The 20,316-nt window shown below is 35.1% G+C and overlaps 1 protein-coding gene across 1 annotated transcript in view; it reads right to left on the bottom strand.

Annotated features, from left to right (window-relative positions):
* LRRCC1 (leucine rich repeat and coiled-coil centrosomal protein 1) overlaps positions 1-20,316 on the bottom strand; it is a 53,794-nt gene that overhangs the window by 15,887 nt on the left and 17,591 nt on the right. The window contains exons 5-14 of the mRNA XM_043978436.1: positions 19,489-19,658; positions 19,176-19,391; positions 18,087-18,271; positions 17,569-17,755; positions 15,551-15,699; positions 12,678-12,882; positions 11,702-11,841; positions 10,376-10,577; positions 3,514-3,699; positions 1,795-1,969 (exon numbers count right to left, since the gene is read on the bottom strand). Coding sequence (XP_043834371.1) covers positions 1,795-1,969; positions 3,514-3,699; positions 10,376-10,577; positions 11,702-11,841; positions 12,678-12,882; positions 15,551-15,699; positions 17,569-17,755; positions 18,087-18,271; positions 19,176-19,391; positions 19,489-19,658 — 1,815 coding nt within the window. The remainder of the gene's footprint in view (positions 1-1,794; positions 1,970-3,513; positions 3,700-10,375; positions 10,578-11,701; positions 11,842-12,677; positions 12,883-15,550; positions 15,700-17,568; positions 17,756-18,086; positions 18,272-19,175; positions 19,392-19,488; positions 19,659-20,316) is intronic.

Below are 20,316 nucleotides of genomic sequence, written 5' to 3'. Positions count from 1 at the left end.
ATCTATGTGTAAGAATATAAGGAATTATTTGTTCTTAAAAGGTTTTAAATAATACACCTATGAATCCATTTGAGCAGGGCTATTTTTTGCCTCGTAATTCTTTGTTGACAAGTTTTATTTCTTTTTCTGAGATTGTTCTATTATATATGTATGTGTGTGTGTGTGTGTGTGTATACACATATATATATATATATATCCTATTTTTTCAGTTTTGATCATTTATTTTTGTAGAAAACATCAGTCTCCTTTAAGTCCTCCAAACTGTTATGACTATGATTGGGTGTAGTATTTCCTAATACTATTCACCATTTATTATGTATTTTCTTTTATCTTTATAATTTTGCTAATGCATGTTTTTTCTCCCCCTTTTGTGACTGTTTGCTAATGGCTTGCCAATGTGACTGTTCTTTTTCAAAGAACCAGTTCATGAATTTATCAATTCAATTTTTAAAAAATTTTACTTGCATCTATTTCTATTCAACCTTAAAACATCTTTAAAAAAAAAAAAACTGGGGCAGCTAGGTGGTGCAGTGGATAGAGCACTGGCCCTGGATTCAGGAGGGCCTGAGTTCAAATCCCAGCCTCAGACATGTAACATTTACTAGCTGTGTAGCTGTGTGACCCTAGGCAAGTCACTTAACCCCAATTGCCTGACCAAAAAACCAGAAGAAACAAAAAACCCCTTCCTTCTAGATGATTGTTTTTTTTTCATTTATAAACAGGAACTGAACTATAAAGTGGTCTCTAAAAATTGCTCTGGCTACATATTACATACTTTAATATGTGTGATACAACTGCTCTCAGCTAAGCTTTTACTATTTTTCTGATATTTTAAAGTTAATCATTCTTTAATAAATTAACTTTTCAGTTTCAATATCACTTTATAATTTGTTATAAAACTAGTTTAAGTTTCTGTCAGTTTTACTCATTTTATATATTACATAAGTCTAATTGTATTGCATTGTCTGAAAATACATTATGTATACTTTTTCTTTTTGTTTTGAAGACATCACATGTTGAAATGGTTAACTTAGAGGCTCAAAGCTGAGAAGCATAATGTAATAAGCTCTAAAGGCAGTAAAACTGTCTCATTTTCATTGCTCGTAGCCCCTCTGCTGAGCTGAGTGCCTGACACACAATAGTTTTAATAAATGCTTGTTAACTGAATGACTGAAGTGAAGCCATGACAAGAGTAATGAACTGAGAGAACAGGGAGACATCTAAGACTGGAAGGATGCAATCAGAATAAAAAATGTAGATTATGTTCTACAAATAATATAAATTTAGGAGGGCTGATACAACAGCAAAGGTGAAAGATAGGAGATTATGAATAGAGAAGGAAATTTTGTAAGTCTGATAAATCAATCAAGGTTCCTACTTTTTACATCCTGTAATACATAAATAATTTATTCCAATAAAACCAAAAATTCCAGTTTCCTGGGTTAATTATTCAATTATTGCAATAAATAATTTGAGCAACATTTTTTTTGTTTGTTTTTGTTTTGTTTTTTGTTTTTTGGGTTTTTTTATGGGGCAATGGGGTTAAGTGACTTGCCCAGGGTCACACAGCCAGTAAGTGTCAAGTGTCTGAGGCCGGATTTGAACTCAGGAACTCCTGAATCCAGGGCCGGTGCTTTATCCACTGCACCAACTAGCTGCCCCTAATTTGAGCAACATTAAAGGATATTACTTGACTAAATTTTTTTATTGGCAACAAAATGAATTTTTCACCTTTGATTTAGAAGTAAAAAACATAATCTTGCTATTTTATCTCTCAAAAAATGAATTTTTTACCCTGTTGTGCCAGCTCCTGTCCCCATATTTTTCTTTCTGCTCTTAAACCATCAATTACTGATTCTTGAGCTGTTAGTTGAGAAATAAGCTGTGATTTTTCCTGTTTAAGAAGTTCTATTTGAACACTCTTCTGCTTGTCCTCCTCAACCATGGTTTCAAGAGTACGGATTTGGTTCTGGGTACATAAAACATATTTTAATTATTTTTTTTTCAATTAATAGATATTCACTTTCCTCCTTCCCAGCACCCACCTCCCTTCCCCCCAGGAAAGAAAAGCAAAAATCCTTATAACATTCATAATCAAGAAAGATAGATTTCCACATTGGTAATGTCTAAAATGTAGGTCTCATTCTGCATTCTAAGTTCATCTCTTCTCTGTCAGGAAGTGGGTAACATCATTTGTCATCATCATTGATTCACTGATACTCTGAAATCATGGTTTTTATTGTGTTACTTAGAGACCTTAAGTTTTTCAAAGTCATTTTGTCTTTATAAAGTTGTTAAAAATGTATGTGTTGTTCTCCCGGTTCTACTTACTTCAGTCTGCATCAGCTGATACAGGTCTTGCAAGGTTTATAATTTATTATGACATAATATTCTAGTACATTCATATAATGATTGTTCAGTCAATCACCAAATGATGGGCATCCCTTAGTTTGCAGTTCTTTGCTACCACAAAAAGAGATATTCTAATATCTTTTACATATGGATCCTTTTCCTCTTTAATCTTTTTTGGGGTAAATGCCACATTAATGGTATCACTGGGTCAGAGGGTATGCAAAGTGTTTCAAACTTCTTTCCAGAATGGTTAGACCAATTTGCAGCTCTACCAGCAGCATATTAATATTCCTATTTTCCCACAGATCCTCCAATATTTATCCTATTCCTTTTTTTGTCAACTCTGATAATTTGATGAGTATGAGGTAGAACCTCAGAGTTGCTTTAAATCTGTATCTCTCTGTGAGTTGAAACATTTTTTTCATATGGTCATTAACAGAATTAATAGCATTGATTTTTTTCATATAGTCATTAATAGCATTGATTTCTTCCCTTGAGAAGCATCTGTGCATATCCTTTGGCCATTTATCAATTGATAAATGGCTCTTATAAACAGTTTGTGTATCTCAAATATTAGATTTATCAGAGAAACATGATGCAATTATTTTCTCCTCAGTTAATCATTTCCCTTCTACTCTTAGCTGCACTTATTTTGTTTATGTATAAGTTATTAAAAATAACACAAAGCAAAGATTTTAAAAAGTTCAATTTTTAAATTAAGTATAATCTTTGAAGGCTGTCATAAATGTTGGCTAAATGGCTGTTTTCTTTAGGCTACCTTTTACTATAGTACCCTGAAAGAACAAATTCACCTATAAAAATTAGGAAGTAATTTTTCACCAAGCAGGCATATGAATGAATCTTTACTTCACGTTCACTTGAGGGGAACCCCCTCACTCACATCAAACTCCTAGTATATGTTATTTTGAAATGTACACAAAAGCAATAAAAGAAACTTTTAAATGTAAAGTATTAAGTTGAGGGGAGGGAAAAATCAGAATTTTTTAAAAAACATATTAAAATTAATTTTTAAAATGTTGTTTCCCCAAACCTGTGTAGAAGCAGAAAGAAAATGTTACAGTTTTAATTTTCAATTTAATGTTGTTTCCAAAATTTTCCCCAAATCTGTATGAGAAAAGAAAGAAAATGTCACAATCTTGCCTTTAAATTGGTTGCTGTTTCCAATTTTGACTTGGAAACTTCTGCAATTCTTGTTTTTTGTTCTTTTACCATTGAAGTCAGATCTTGAATTAAAGCAGATGATTCATCTTCTTTTTGCTGAGCCCGGGCCAGTGCATGATTTTTCTTTGCTAATTCTGCTGAAATATTTTCAAAGCCATCCTTAACCTATATTTCAAAATCAAAGCAAAAATGAATTACAAATAAGTTTTTACCAAGTAATTTTAAAGTGACTAAGCAGGGCATGATTGACATATTAATATAAATAATAAACCAATATTTGTTGTATTAGTAAACTATTATTGTTACTGCACTAGTGATTAAAGTACTCTGTAAAAATGGCATAATGGGGCAGCTAGGTGGCACAGTGGATAAAGTACCGGCCCTGGATTCAGGAGGACCTAATTTCAAATCCGGCCTCAGACACTTGACATGTACTAGCTGTGTGACCCTGGGCAAGTCACTTAATCCCAATTGCCTCACCACCCCCCCTAAAAAAAAAAAGTGCAAAAAATAAAGGCATAATAATGAACTAGACCATGCCACCCAGACAGCTGACAGTTAAAACCAGCTGAGAACTACTGGGACTAGAAAGCAATTGAGAAACTAGTCTACCTAAAAAAGTATAAAAACAGTAAAACCATAGCACTCAGAAATATGTGAAAACAACAGAGGTATGATTAGAGGCAGTGTGCCTAGCGGAGACAACATAGGACTTAGAATAAAGAGAGATTTGTGTTCAAATTCAATTTTAAAATTTGTAACAGTAACCATAATCAAGTCACGGAGCCTTAGTTTCTTCATCTGAGAAATGAGGATAATCACACCTCTCAACAATTGTATGGCTCATGAGACCATGTATATTAAGTGTTTTAAAAATCTCAAGCAGTGATATAAATGCAATTACTGATAGTCTTGTGGTAAGATTATTCGAATTTGGCAGACTGATTAGGATGGGCCACACTTGGCCTGCCCTAAGTGATGTGTGCTGCTGATGTCAGCAGGAGAAACCACTCTCCACAGGCAGTTTTGAAGGACCTCCCCTTTTGGGGGAGGGGGAGTAAACGCTTGCTGAGGGGAGCTCAGTCTCTTCCGGAGTGATTTGCTTTCTGGTGGTGCGAGCTGCAGCAGGAGACAAGAAAGAGGTTCTTTCTTAGCAGTTTCTGTCCTGTGGGCCCTGGCCATTTTCCATTGAAGCTACAGACCCCAGGTGGTGAGTTAACATACGAGCCCTGCTCTTTTGAATTAGCTGAACTGGAAGCAAGTTTGGGGATTGCATAGACTCAGGTTAGAGTTAGGAGGATTATCAGTATTTCTTTTTCCCTATTCCCTTGTCTTTGATTTTATTAATTTCACCTTTGCTGGGTTTTTTGTTCCCCAAACCATTAATAAAACCTGATTTGTTTGTGGAAAAGAGGCTGTTAGGCTCCTTTCTTATTGGCCTGGGAGAAATATCTAAAAAGGCAGTTCAGAGGGGAGGGAGCTTTGGACCCAGAGGTCCCTCATTATTTCTGGGATCCCAATATTAAGGTGAGCGACTCAATTAACTCTCCCTATATTAAATTTGGCCCTCACAGTCTAATTCTCATCTGGACAGCTTAAGTGATAGGGATAGGGTAATGTAAGACAAAGTACTTGTCCTCAAGTCAATTGGAAAAAGTGTCAGCATGACATAAAAGACTTTTTGAAAAATATTGGAACTTTTTAGAATAAAAGATTCCAGTAGAGGATTTCATCAGCAGTTACTTAACATTCAAGTCTTTTGCTTCTATTAATATCATCAGAGTTGGCCCTGATTCTAACTCTAAGTATAGGTATGTCATTTGAGTTCAAATATTTAGCAGGATTGTCATAATTTGGGACATTCTTGATTTATTCTAAGTGGCATTAGATGAACCCCAAGTTTGAAAACATATTCTTATAGAACAATAGAATTTTATAGTTGGAAGGGACCTCAGGAACCATGGAGCCCAATAAAAATCCAAAAAGGACTCCCCACTTGAAATCTTTGCTTATTCATTCCACATTTGGACTAATTCTTAGAAAGTTGTTGTTGTTTCCCTGAGACATCAAGACTAAATTTACTTCCCTGTAGTCTCTACCATTGCTGCTGGGTCTGTGCTTCAGGGCAAATAGAAGTAGTCTAATCCCTCTTCTAGTTCAGATGCTTGCAAACAGCTATCACTCATTCCCTGAGTTTTCTCTTCTCCAGGCTAAATAACCCCAATTGCTTCAAACAGTCCTCATGAGACATGGACTCAAGGCCTATCACCATCATGGTTGTCTTTATTCAGACACCCTCTGGTGTATAATATCCCTTCTAAACTGTCATATCCAGGAAGCAGAGGCAAGATGGCAGAGAAAAGACAGGAAACTTCCTGAGCTCACCCTAGTTTCCTTGGAAAAAACTTTAAATCATGCCTCAAAATGAATTCTAGAGCAACAGAAGTCCTCATGGAAGGGCTCAAAAAGTCCTCATGGAAGTTGAGGAGACTGAGTCAAACAGGGTAAAGTGACCTGCCCAGGGTCACAAGATATTAAGTGTCTGAGGCCAGATCTGAAGTCAAGAAGATGAATCTTCCTGACTCCAGGCACCCATGCTATCTATCTACTGTTCCACCTACCTTCCCTTCAACTGAAGGACATATAGAGTTGAATTTCTCTTTATTGATATTGATTTTAATGATATTGATTTTCTTTTTTTAAAGGAGATTCAAAGTATTACATGTCTTACTTTTGGTCAACAGAATGCCTCAGAAGACATCTGGATGACTGACATAACCCATTACTATTATATCATGCATTTGTGCAAAACTCGTGATCTGTTTCCTAAATGCCCTCATTTGTAGGATGAAGAACATCTTGAACTTTAAAGCAGACACATGTCACATCATTCATCCTAGATGCCCTTGATACACATAGAGATTATCTTCATAAAAAGATTTTACATTGATGGGTAAGTAGGCATATGGACCGATAATTTCTATCACACTATCGCATTTTTAGGGTAATTAAATCAGTAAATTTTGACATCTTCACCTCTTTAAGATATCTTGAGGGTCAATCCATTAATGTCAAGAAGCATTTACTAAGTACCCACTATGTGCCAGGCATGTGCCAACACTAAGTACTGCAGATACAAATAACAATAAATATAATCCCTATCCTCAAGGAGCTCACAATTTAATGGGAGTTAAGGGAAAAGGAGACTCAAAATGAAGACAACTATGTCAAACAAGATAAATAGGATAAAGAACTAACCATTTAAGTGAGCTATTGATGCTAATGGAAATGGGTAACAGCAAACAATGGCATAGACTCTCACCATATCTTAAGGAAGTTTAACCAATCTAAATCAGTACTCATAACAAGGAAGCCAAAAGATCCTAGAAACCACTCCAGGCAGAAAATACTTGATCTCCTTGCTAAAGGAAGTGATAATGGCAGCCAGGGACAATGGTAGTTTTGAATGTAAACTCATTTGTAAAATCGTGCTGATGAGGGCTGTTGAAGATTATAATCAATGTCACATCATAAAATAGCAAGAAGTAGTACTCAAAAAGATAAATTTACAGGATGTTTGGGGAAAGACAGCAGACATACCAGATCACTCCAATAGGTTAAAGATGAACCTAGAATTAACACTAAGTAGTTGAAAAATGAAAAAACTATCAAAATTTCTTTAAGACACTTTTTTCCATTGTCATAGGAGCTACCACATTTTTGCTGTAACATCACAGTCCCTGGTATGCTACAGGAAGAAACTGAAATAGAAAAGAAGAAAACAAGGATAGGAAAAACAACTAGTATAGAATAAATACACAGAGGTTATTGTGTGCCTTCTTGTATATCTAAGGTTTTATTTATCTTTTTTTTTTTTTTTTGGTGAGGCAATTGGGGTTAAGTGACTTGCCCAGGGTCACACAGCTAGTAAGTTTTAAATGTCTGAGGCTGGATTTGAACTCAGGTCCTTCTGAATCCAGGGCTGGTGCTTTATCCACTGCGCCACCTAGCTGCCCCCTGGAGTTGTTCTTAACATGCCATTTCATTCTTCTAATTTAGTGATTTTAATTTTTATCTCAAAAAGTAAATGTTCTGACTATACACAGACAGCTGATATGGAAATGATTCCCACATTCATAATCTGACTGAAGAATCTCCCAGCTCTTCTTCTGACATATTCATGACATTTAAATAGAAGTTTCTGTAAAGTCTCTAGGTTTTTGGCTTATTTTATTTCAAATATATCTTTTGTCGCTCTTTCTTATGGCCACCTTTGCACAGAGCACCAAAGTACATGTTGATTTTAATTTAACGAGGTCTTACTGAATCATTTAAAAATTTCTATACTTCTTCATCCTCTGCCAACAGATGCCAGTACATAAGCTGTAACTATCTTCATGATGATCTGCTTATTCTAAGCACTAAAATACAAGATGACCAGCTGTCTCATGGAATGATGTTTCTTCTTGCCTTTGGATGTATTGAAACCAACCTGGACAACTGTTATTTGTTTCTTCAAAGACAGTCTGTCAGCCATACTTCTAACATTTAGCCATAACTTCCCTCTGGTTCTGGTTTCATTTATAGCAATAATGTGAATATTGATATAATTTAGTTCCTCTAATAACCTTATGTCTATTCCAGTGTCCTAGTCACTGGACAATTATATCAGTTTCAGAATAATAACAAGTTCATATTTATATATGATCTAAAAACTGTGTTACTTTAGCACTTTCAGCCCCCTTTTCTGCCACTATGCCACTATGATTATTGATACAAGACCAAGGACTATTTTTTATTTTTCTGTGTTTTGTTAGTTGCTGTAGACAAAAAATTCCAATTGGTGCCAGCCCTCTCCTTAATTTTGGTGGCCTTTGCAAGTAAGTCTTAATCTGTTACCAGGATGATACTGCCTTTCTGATATGGTAGAGCTTTCCAGACCTTGTTCTCTGTTGACACAGGCCTGAAGAACCCAGTGTCATTTCCATATCAAAATGAAACATCAGAATAAGACTTTGTGAAAGATGTTCCCCATTAATAAATAAGAAATCAATCATGAAGACAAATGATACCTTATTACACATTACATATGCAATATATACATATTGAGAGATACCTGGTGAAAAACAGAGTATACTTAACATGGTGCTATAAGAAATAACAAGAAATTATTTCGGAGAAACCTGGGAAGACTTGTATGAACTAACATAGAAAGTAAAAAGAACTAGGAGTAAAATTCTACAGTAACAACGTAAAACTGAACAAAAAATGAGCTCACAAACAGTGGGTATCCCACAACGCTCTTTACTAGGATCTCCCCTCTTCTTCTATATACTTTTTACTTGCTGATCTCATCAACTCTGATAGATTCAAATCTTTACATTAATGATTCTCAAATCTACTTGTCCAACCCTACCCTCTCTGCTGACCTCCAATCTTACATCTCCAAATATCTATTAGACATCTCAAACTGGATGTCCAGTATATATCTCAAACTCTACATATCCCAAACTGAACTCATTATCTTTCCCCCAAAGCCCTTCCCCATTCCTAATTTCCCTATTACTGTCAAGAGTACCAACATCCTCCCAGTCACCCAGACTCATAACCTAGGTATCATTAGCTCCTCACTATTTCTCACCTCCCTATAGTCAATCTATTGCCAAGGCCTGTCAATTTAACCTTTGTAATATTTCTTTTTATGCTCTTTTCTTTTCTCTGACACTGCTACCACTACAGGCTCTAATCAGCTCATGCCTGGACTACTGCAATAGTTTGCTGCTTAGTCTGCCAGCCTCAAGACTCTTCCCACTCCCATCCATCCTCTACTCAGTTTCCAAAATGATCTTCCCAAAGTTCAGGTCTGAAAATATACCCCACCCCCCATTCAATAAATTCCAGTGACAATTCATTACCTCCAAAATCAAATATAAAATCCTATTTGGCATTCAAAGCCCTTTATAACCTGGTGCTCCTCCCCAATACCTTTCTAGTCTAGCACTCTTTTCCTTTATACTCCTCACATAAGACATTCTATCTTCCTACTGCAGACATTTTCACTGGATATCTCCATGCTTAGAATTCTCTTCCTCTTCATCTTTACCTCCTGCCTTCCTCAAGTCCCAGATATAATTCCACCTTTTACAGGAAGGCTTTCTCAATCTCCTTCCTTCTATTGATAACCTCCAATTTATCATGTACTTAGCTTGCTTATACATAATTTTCATGTCGTCTCTCCCGTTAAATAGTGAGTTCCTTGAAAGCAAGGGCTGTCTTTTGCCTTTCTATCTAACCCCAGCACTTAACACAGTGCCTGGAATATAACAACTGCTTAATAAATGTTTTCTGACCAACAATTTTGAAAGATTTAACTCTGATCAATGCAATTACCAACCATGATGCCAGAGTACCAATGAAAAATAATTCTGTCCACCTCCTTAGAGGTATATTCAGTATACCAAATGAGACATATATTTCTGGACATAGCTAATTTGGGAATTTGTTTTCTTGACTATATATATTTATTACAAGTACTTTGTTTTTCTTCCTTTTTTTGTTAAGGGTAGGAAATATAAGGAAGAGAAAATAAATAATTGGACTTTTATAAATAAAAATATAATCAAAGGAAAAAAAATCAGATTGCTGAGGATGCAAATTTAATAAAATAGTACCTTGATAAGGCCAAACAATGTGTGAATCTCAAGGACCTTATCTGTAAAATGAGGATAACTGTTGAATTGCCATTTTCGCAGAGTTGTTTAAAGAAAGTAAGTGCTTTGTAAAGTGTAAGTACTACATTAACATAAGTTAATATTACTACTGAGCAGACTGGCATTCTTACTTCTTTAAATCTTTTGGCTTCAATAGTTAAGGCCATTCGAAATTCATTCTCAAGTTCTAAATACTGCTGGTTTAATATATTAATTCTCTCCTGAAATTCTTTCACTCGTTCCTCATGCCTCTTCTCTTCTTTGCCTATTTCTTTTGCCAAAGCATCCTGGAAATCAGAGCCATTTAGAGTCACTCTTGTTTCAAGTTCCTTCCTGGAATAAATAACAAATTTAAATAGCAGGTGTCTTTCATTTAAAAACAAACCAGAAAAGGCTTATACAGTTTTCTTTGCAATCTCTCCTAGTTTCATCTAGTTTTCATGGCTCATGCCTTTTATAAAAAATAGCCTCTCTTTCCTTTTCTGCTAATCATCCTTTCATTATGCCCATTTTATGAAAGGTCATGTGGAGGACAATATATCTGGATTGAAAAATTGTCAAAAGAGAAACTTAAGATTCTATGGTGGTTTTTTCTGTTGTTTTTGGTGGGGCAATGAGGGTTAAGTGACTTGCCCAGGGTAACACAGCTAGTAAGTGTCAAGTGTCTGAGGCTGGATTTGAACTCAGGTACTCCTGAATTCAGGGTCAGTGTTCTATCCACTACGCCACCTAGCTGTCCCCAAGACTCTATGTTAAAAAAGAAAACAAACCATAACATTCTACCAGAAAAGCCAAGAACTATGTTTTATGATATCCAACATTTTAAAATTGGAAATACAAATATGTCCATGCCTAAGTAAAAATTCAGTGGCCTATAATACTTCAAAAAATTAACCTTGATATTTTTGCAATATTTAAGCTTGTCAGAATTCAGTAAAATGAATATTTAAGATCTGTTCCCATTCTCCCCATCTAAAGACAGAAATCAGGCAAAGAAAAAGTTGTACCTGGGTATGTATTTGAAGAAAAGGTTGGCCATGGTAAGCAGATCCAACACTGTTGAGAAAGACATACCCTGTACACCCCCATTCTTTAATAGTGCTTGAAAGACTGAGAAGTATTTCTCCTCTGGAGCTATTTCTCCAAGGCCTGCTCCACTATAGCTTCAGATTTGGCCCTGTTTTTGAAGTAATGAGAATACATCTCATCTAATTTTTGGTTGGACTTAAAAGAACGGCAAAAGTTTCATGGGAACAGAAAAGGGAATGTCTGCGAGACATTCATTCCTGTCAGCTGGGAGTACTGTATGCTCAGTGACAAAGTGTTAGACGTTTAATCTAATGTCAGGCACTTTAGAACTTTACCAGAGCCAGCTCAGAGCCCAATTTTAGACATGATACTTGTAAGTTCTATGACTGGTTTGAAACAGTTATCTTTTCCATTTAGTGATCACTTACCTGTGTTCCTGTTCTTTCACTGCCAGAAGTTCATGAAGTTGTTGTACCTTTTCTTTCTGTTGACGAAGGAATGCCCTAAGCAGCTGTATTTCTCTCTCAGCAGCTGAAGCTTTGAGTTCTACCTCTTGAACTCGTTTCGCCTATATGAGAAAGACAATTGTGGTGGTAATTTTGATAATGATTAGTTAGCCCTCCTCCAAGTTTACTCTCAGAAGCCTGCTCAAGATATCAAGAACAATGTCAACCAGGAATAGTGGTTTTTATTAGGCTTACTTAAATTAAGTAATGATATTATACTCACAGATGATGTAGATATATAACTATCAAATGTATTATAGAAACTTTGGTAGTAACTATTTGTTCACATGTAATGATAATTCCCACTCAAGGAGTATGAAGAGAGAATTTGTTCCCCTAAAGAGATTCTTTAAAACTTCCTCTGTTTCTGAATTTGGGTCAATCTGCAGAATGTCTTATGACCTGAGAGCTTTTATTGGTCCCTCTCACAACATGTACCAGTGTCACAACAATGTTGTAGTTTCAGAAAGCAATGATAGATTTAACGTGGAACTAATTTTGTAGGTCATATTTTCAAGGCATATTTAAATTCTTTCTCGTGGACATTAAACATTTTAGGCTTAGTGTAATGTACTTTACAATACAGCTAGATGGTTCAGTGGATAGAGTGCTGGGCCAGGAGTCAGGAAGACCTGAGTTCACATCTAGCCTAAGATACTAGCTGTGTAATACTGGCAAAGTCACTTAAACCTTGTTTGCCTTAATCTACAGAAAGAAATGTCAAATTACTCCAGTATTTTTGCCAAGAAAACCCCATGGAAAGTACTGGCATGCTATGGTCCATGGGGTCATGAAGAGGACACAACTGAACATTTGAACAATGTATTTCAGGCTTTAGACCTAGGAACTTATGCTTATTCACATAACTTAAACAGTATTGAAGGAAACAAATGCCTACCTCTGCAACCTGCTGCTGAGCTTTTTGTTTCTCCATTTTTGACAGTGTTTGTTCCAGAGTTCTTAGAACTCTATTTTGCTCCTCTTCTTTATTTCTTGATTGACTTAGTTCATTACTGAGTTTCTCAGTTTCACTCTTCAATTTTTGGACAGTGGTTTGGAGCTTTGCTTTGGCATTTCTCTCCTTCAAAATCAGTTCCTTTAGCCTAAAGTTAAAAATGAAATAAAACAAAACACTAATGCATATTAGGTTCTCCAAGTATATAAAAATTTATAACTTCACTTAAGACAAAACCTTGCTCCAGAGACTATGCTATTTATCTGAGGATCACCAGCAGTCTCTGAAAGATATAAAGTCATTTCATAAGTTTGTGCCTACTCTGAGGGCATCGCTGATCACCTGCCCACAGAGGGAGCAGTGGATCATCCACATGGCTACAACTGTTGGTGCTAGGCACCATGGAAACTAGGATGATGGTTGGGTAGTTCTGCTTGTAAGTGGAACTAGGCACCCATGTATTTCTCTAGTTCAGCCAGGATGACACTGAGTCTATACTGCCCTCAAATTCCATTGAGGTATATATACTACAGTAGCTAAAGAATATCATTTTCTGATTTGAAATATGGAATAAGATGGGCTATTCAATCATCACAATCTTTTGGTGGTTTCCCAAAGGCATTGCATGGAAGGAGATTTAGTAAGGAGGGGTCATTTTATGTTATTTAGGAGAAAAAATGAATTTTACAGGTATAAAATTCGAACAATTCATTATACAAAGAACTGAAGGAGAAAAATCTCCTAAAAATTGTATATGAAACTGTAAATTTCTATTATGCACAGTCGGGTTAAATTTAACGCAATAGTAACAAAACAGCCCAGTTTGTCTGTATCTCCCCCTGTGAATTTCCTTCTGTATATTTTTTTTTAAATTTCAGTGATACCTTTTTAATTTTATTTTATTTTATTTTTTGCAAGGCAATGAGGGTTAAGTGACTAGCCCAGGGTCACGCAGCTAGTAAGTGTCAAGTGTCTGAGACTGAATTTGAACTCAGGTCCTCCTGAATCCAGCACCGGTGCTTTATCCACTGTGCCACCTAGCTACCCCTTTATTTTCTTTTTTTTTCCTGCATAACAGTTACTACCCACCAATTCCCTTTCCCACAACAATTTTTTCATCCATTCTCTTCTGTCTACTTACAGTCACTGCCCTTGTTCGAGCCCTAATAACCACCTGTCTGGGCTACTATACAATAGCCTCCTAATAGATTTACCTGTATCCAATCTCTCTCCTGTCCAATCCATCCTCACCACAACTGCCAAATTGTATGGGCAAAATGTGACGTGTGCTGTCAGATATTGTCTCTGTGTTCACTGGTTTTCCTTAAACTATTTTTATTTCTTACAAGAGATGAATCATTGGGTGGGGTTACATGTAACTGGAAATCATTCTAGCAATATATTTAAAAAGCAAACCAAAAAACTTACCTTGACATTCCTAAAGCACAGAAATCATTATGTTACTCTATTGGCTCAAGAAGTTTCAGAGACTTCCTACTGTCTTTAGGTCAAATTTTAAGTTCTCTTTGGGGCATTTTAATTCCTTTACAATCTAGTTTCAGCCTACCTTTCAGGATTGATTTCACAGTATTCTCCCCTGTGTGATCTCAGTTCTAGCTAGATCGTACTACGTGTTCTTCTCTGAATATACTACATAGCCCAGTTTCTGCCTCCGTGTCTTTGTATTGGCTATCTCCCATGCATGGAAGGCTTTTCTTCCTTACCTCTTGGAATCCCTTGTTCACCTTTAAGACTCACCAAACTCAAGGACTGCCTCTCATGAGAGTGCACTGCCAGTCACCTCAATTGTTACTATTCTTCCCATATCCTGAAATCACTTTCATATTCTGTGTTGACCTATGTGTGTGCATGTTATTTCTTCAAAGGAATGTAAGTTTCTTGAGGGCAGGGTTAATCATGGTTTTGTCTTTGTATCCCTCATAGCTTGCATTGTGGTACCTAGGCACTTAATAAATGCTTGCTGAAGTGTATAAAATAATTAATGAGTGATTATTATTACTTAATAAGATAGCTTATTCTTAAATAAATGCTTGCTAAAAGATGATTTCAGAAAATCCTGGAAAGACTTACATGAACTGATGCAAAGTGAAGTGAACAGAACTAGGAGAACATTGTAGATAGTAACAGCAATATTGCACAGTGAAGAGTTGTGAATGGCTTAGCTACTCTCAGCAATACAATGATCCAAGACAATCCCAAAGGACTAAAGATGAAGCATACTATCTGCCTCCAGAGAAAAAAACTGATATTGTTTGAATACAGACTGAAGCATGATATTTTCCACTTTCTTTCAGTCTTTCTTTTATTCAAGTCTTCTCATACAAAATGCCTAAATGTTGTACATGACTGTACATGTATAACCTATACCTGATTGCTTACTATCTCAGGGAGAAGAGAAGGGAGGAATGGAAAGATGGAATTTAGAACTAAAAAAAAATTTTTTTAATTGTTTTAACATGTAATTAGGGAAGAAATAAAATAAATTTAAAATGTTTGCTGATTTTTTTTTTTACGGTTTTAAAAGTACTTCTTTCTTAGAAATTATTTTATTTAAACTTGAAATAACCCTGTGGGGAATGCAAGGATTTTTGTATGTATTTTACAGATGATGGAATAGATTCAGAGAGGCTATAACTTTGCTTCTCTTCAGTTAATAACAGTAAGTCCTGATTATGTGCAAAGCATTGTTCTAAAGTTATGCTAGTGGCAGGCAAGCTAATCTTAACCCAGTTCCCAAGCTGGAAGCTTCTTCCATTCAGCCTTGCAGCCTCTTTTGACCAAGATACCCTCCTTACCTATCTGTGGTAAACAGGGCCATACTATGGATATCCTTTTCTTCCTTTACTTGTTTCTGTAAGTCTTTGATATGATCTGCAAGTTTCTTCTCAGCTTGTTCAGCTTTCCATCTCTTCTCCCTCTCTTCATCCAGTTCCTGCACAAGCATCTGAAATAAAGCTAAGTTTATATAATATTGCAGTATTCTAATGAGATATTAATTCTATATAGTAAACCTTTAAAAATGTATTAAATAGTGCTAAAAAATTTTGAAACCTGTGAATTATAGCATGTTTTTTCAAAGTACATTGCATATAAAACTTTTTCAACAGAACATTTCAAAGTATAAAGATAAGAATGCTTAAAAATGTGTCTATTTTATACGTACATTATAAATATATATCTTTTTAGTAAAGGTAGGGTTTCATCCTCACCCCAAATGATGTAATTTGAGAAGGTTTAGACATTTCAATTCAATTGATCAATCATAAATACAAGTGCAAATAAGTTCTTAATCAATTTGAGATGCTTACAGGGTTTTGGTCACATGATTGATGGAAAAGATAAAGTCAGATCTCTTGGGGCTATGTATAAAAATATCAAGCCAGTTCAGAACAATCCAGTTTAGTGGTAGAAGAATACCAGTAGGGATTATTCCAGTTTGAGAGTTAGAGCCAAGTCCCTAAGAGAGAAAGAAGCTTTTTGGGTTGGGGAAGAATCTATCTCTGTCTCTCCCTTCCCCTCCCCTCTGACCACCAATGACCAGTCATCAGTGAGACTGGGTTGTAACAGAAAGTGCATCTAGCTAGGAACAGAGACACTGGACCAGTAAGAGATGGCAACACATCCAATCCAGCACAATAGTCACCCAAAGAAAGGCAGCTTCAGGGAGCAGGAAACTATTGTGGCAGAAAGACCTTCCTACTATGGGCTCTACAAAGGCACCAACTCTCAGAGTCCAGCAGAAAACTATATCTAAAATGAACTTTTTAAGGATTCTTTGCTAGGAGAAAAGGACTTCCAGTGACCAGAAGTTATGAGTTACTCCTATACTACATGTATTCTTTATATGTGTTGCCTCACTGATTTTGTACTTCAAGTTTGTGCCCATTCTCCTAATAGGACCTATATGTATTTGTGGGAGAATATGCTTTGGAGGAAACTATTTTTGTACCTATTGTTCTTATTATACCACCTTAGTAATAAATACCTTTGCTAAAAAGCAAATTAAGTTTGATCACCAATGGCAAACAAACCAATAGGTGCTTGTGAATGACAGTACTAGACATCAAGCCTCTCTGAACTACTCTTAGAACTATGAAAGTAGTAATCAGCTCCCCTCCAGCTGGTCTGCCAGTGTGAAGTTAGGGATGTAGTGATGGAAAGGGTGCTATATTTTAATATTTTACAAATTGCTGGACTCAAAAATTAAAAGTATATGGAAAGAATATTTAATTTTCAGAAAATTTACCTTGAAAAAGTTCATTTAAAAAATAAGATTCGAGATAACATAACATTCTTACTGAGGGAACCAATAGATAATTTACTCCACCCTGCCTTAATTGTAAAGGTGGGGGAAGTCTGGCCCAAAGAGACTTAAGTGACTTACCCAGGTAATACAGTGAAGCAGTCCACACTAAGAAGTAGGTCTCCTTACCCCTCCTAGTGCTCTTTCCACTCTTATCACCCTTCCTTTTATTTGCAGAAGCAGTTTCAAGTTTTTGTTCCATAACCACCATGAGTATACTGTGTCTCAATTATTAAAATAAATGAGTGAGGTCTGAATTAGCAAGGTTTTGTTGGGATTTCAGCTGCATTTATAGTTATTAAAAGTAAGATTATTTCCAAAATATAATCAATGCATTATTCAAAAAAAATTTTAAACCTAGTTTATTTATATGCATAAAAAATTATTCTAACTAAACAAATCTGTATAATATTCTGGGATAAACTAGAAAATAAGTGGAAGCTATTTAAAAAACATTTACCTTTAGTTATCCCACCCCAGCCCTTCCCAATTTAGGTTTTAAAACCATACCCTGTAGGTGGATTCTTCTGTGGGCCTTAAACTTTTCTTTTCTATTTTATTAATTTGAGTATTTTGTGATCCTAGATTTCCAATTGATTTTTCCATCTTTGAATCTGAGTTTCTTGAAGACAATCTTAAAGATAAGTTCTTAGTGGAGGGATCTTTTGATTTCTTAGTGCAACTATGCTCTGTGCCACTGAAAAGAAAGAAAATTCAGAAATAATTTAACATGTAAAATGTCTGCAGTACTTTCTCCCCAATGTTCATGGTTGAAATAAAAGATCCAAATACTTTCATTAAAAGGAATTTACTTTTAGAGGCTCTAGTTGAATTCCTGACAAACTCATTTGGCAATAAGAGTAACAATTTTCTTGCTATAGTATTTTGAGTTCTCAACATTTTCAAGTAAAATTTTTGCTGCTTGGTTTGAATCATCCACAGACCAAAACCAAAAATGTGCAATAACTTTAATACTGGATTACATGCTGCAGATTGAAGAATTGGAAAGAAAAAGTTCTAAGATGTACCTGTCAGAAAGTTTGCTTTTATTATGGTGCTTGGAAGTCTGTACAGCTTTGCTATAATGAGGGATTTTTGTTCTTCTAGGTATTTTTCTATGGTTTTCTTTTCCACTTTCATAATCACTTTCAGAAGTTATAGTTGTTTCTCTTTTTGGTTTGACTATTTTCAAAGAAGTATGAGAATTAGATGCCTATAATAATAAAAAAATAACAGGGTTTATTTTGAAAATCTGTAAAATAAAATTTGAAATGTAAAAATATTCCCATTTTTACAGCGATAAAGGTTGGTCAAACTAGATGTTGATTAAAATTCCAAAACAATTCCTGAGAAAGACAAAAATAAATTCTTTAGTCCAATCTGAAGTACAACAGGTAAAGTATATTTCCTTATTTATTATATATTTTTATTGGTCAATTATAAAAATGGCTATATAAATTATACTTGTTTGAACAAAATGTAGATGTCAGAGTCTAACGTGAATTTGTTATTTAACCACAAAGCATCATATAAAATTAACTTTAAAACCATAGTTAACTATATAGGGGGTGTGTGTGTGGGGGGGGGGTGCATGTAGATACATATGTACACAGAAAATAAGGAGTATCGTTGCTGGGTTTTTAATAAAAGCAACAGGGCAGAGCAAGGCACTGAGGAAATGAGAATGAAGATTCTGAAGCAGTGTTGAGGTTCAAAAGCTCAAGAATGGGATATAAAAGCTTCTTTACCAATGTGAAGAAGTAAGGAATCCCTAGCTGCTGACTACCTACATTAGCTAGGATAGGTCATTCCTCCTCTCTGGTTTTTATCATTATGACAATGGAGGGGGTAAGAGGGGTTGATCTCAGAGAGATAAGATAACACTTGATAAGACTCCAAGGAATTTCACCACACAGGATTCCATTATTTGGACTCCACTTATTTTACCCACCTAAAATAATTATTTCTTTGTGTAGTACTGCAAATATTTGAACAGAAAAAAAATGTGTTACTGACAAAAATCCTTTAAATAGATCCACTTCTCAATAATTCCCAGTTTTCATAGCTCCCTAATTTCCTTTTCCTTAAAGGAAAAATATAAGGTAGAAATGAATTACATTATTGAGGAGCTGTGAAATCTGATCTTCTAATTTTTTTATTCTCATCTCACTGTTCAAATTATTTTCACCAAGCTTATATTTTTCTGGCTCCAAAGATGAAGTAACTTCTAAAGAAGGACGGAATGTATTATCTGTTGCTGTACTTGCAGGCTGTTGATCCTGGGACATTTCCTGATTTATGTCAAGTGTGATTCCTTGTAAGTTACCAGAGTTCTATAGAAAAAAAAAAATAGATGAGATTTTTTTTTTAATTTTGGCAATGAAAAAAGTTGGGAATATGAAGCTTTATATAAAGAGGGAAAAAATAGACCTCTTCTTCAATTAGCTGAGCATCAGAATAAATTAGATTATCCAAAAGACCTTCTAAACACTGTAGATCTGATGGATTTCCTTCTACCATATTTACTGGTTCACCAAATATATTCATCCCATCTAAGACTGTTAGCTGGGGCAATGTCTGAAGAATGATCCCTCTGTAACCTAAAGTTTAAAAAAATATCATATTAAAATTTAACATTTTAAAATATTTAACATTTCTAAAATAATCTAAAAACATCATACTGCATATCTTCTAGTTGATAAAACTAATTTTCTGAATTACAATTAAAATATTCCTACAAAAAGCCATTTAAGCCTTTTCTAACACAAAATAATTTTTTTTAAAAAAAGCTTAGTTTATTCAGAAAATATTCATTAAACTTTATGTGTAAGACACTAATAAAGTTTAAAGAATGGCAGAGTCAAACCCCTTTGCCCCTCGTGTTCATAAAGCTCTAAATATGCATGTACAGGGAGCTATTAGCTATTTAAGGTGGACAATCATAAAGAATATTACTTATTTGTTATTTGTATAGACAAGAAAAAGTCTGACATGGCATCAATCATGGCTAGCCCGCTAGCATGTTCCCTATGCTATAACATAAAACATCGGGAAAAATTAAGGTTGATAATAATTATTATATTAGAATAAATGATACATACTACTTATATAATTAATGACACAGGTAAGTATATGTAATTTTATGCTGGATTAATGTTAAAATCATTTAGGATCTTAATACTTCATAGAATCTGTGATTTCACTAGTTGGTATTTCCCCAACAAGGATACCAAAAAACAGTTTTTTACATTTTTCTGG

The sequence above is a fragment of the Dromiciops gliroides genome, chromosome 1 (assembly GCF_019393635.1).
Source record: "Dromiciops gliroides isolate mDroGli1 chromosome 1, mDroGli1.pri, whole genome shotgun sequence".
Taxonomy (NCBI): domain Eukaryota; kingdom Metazoa; phylum Chordata; class Mammalia; order Microbiotheria; family Microbiotheriidae; genus Dromiciops; species Dromiciops gliroides.
This window is presented reverse-complemented; position numbering and strand designations above follow the sequence as displayed.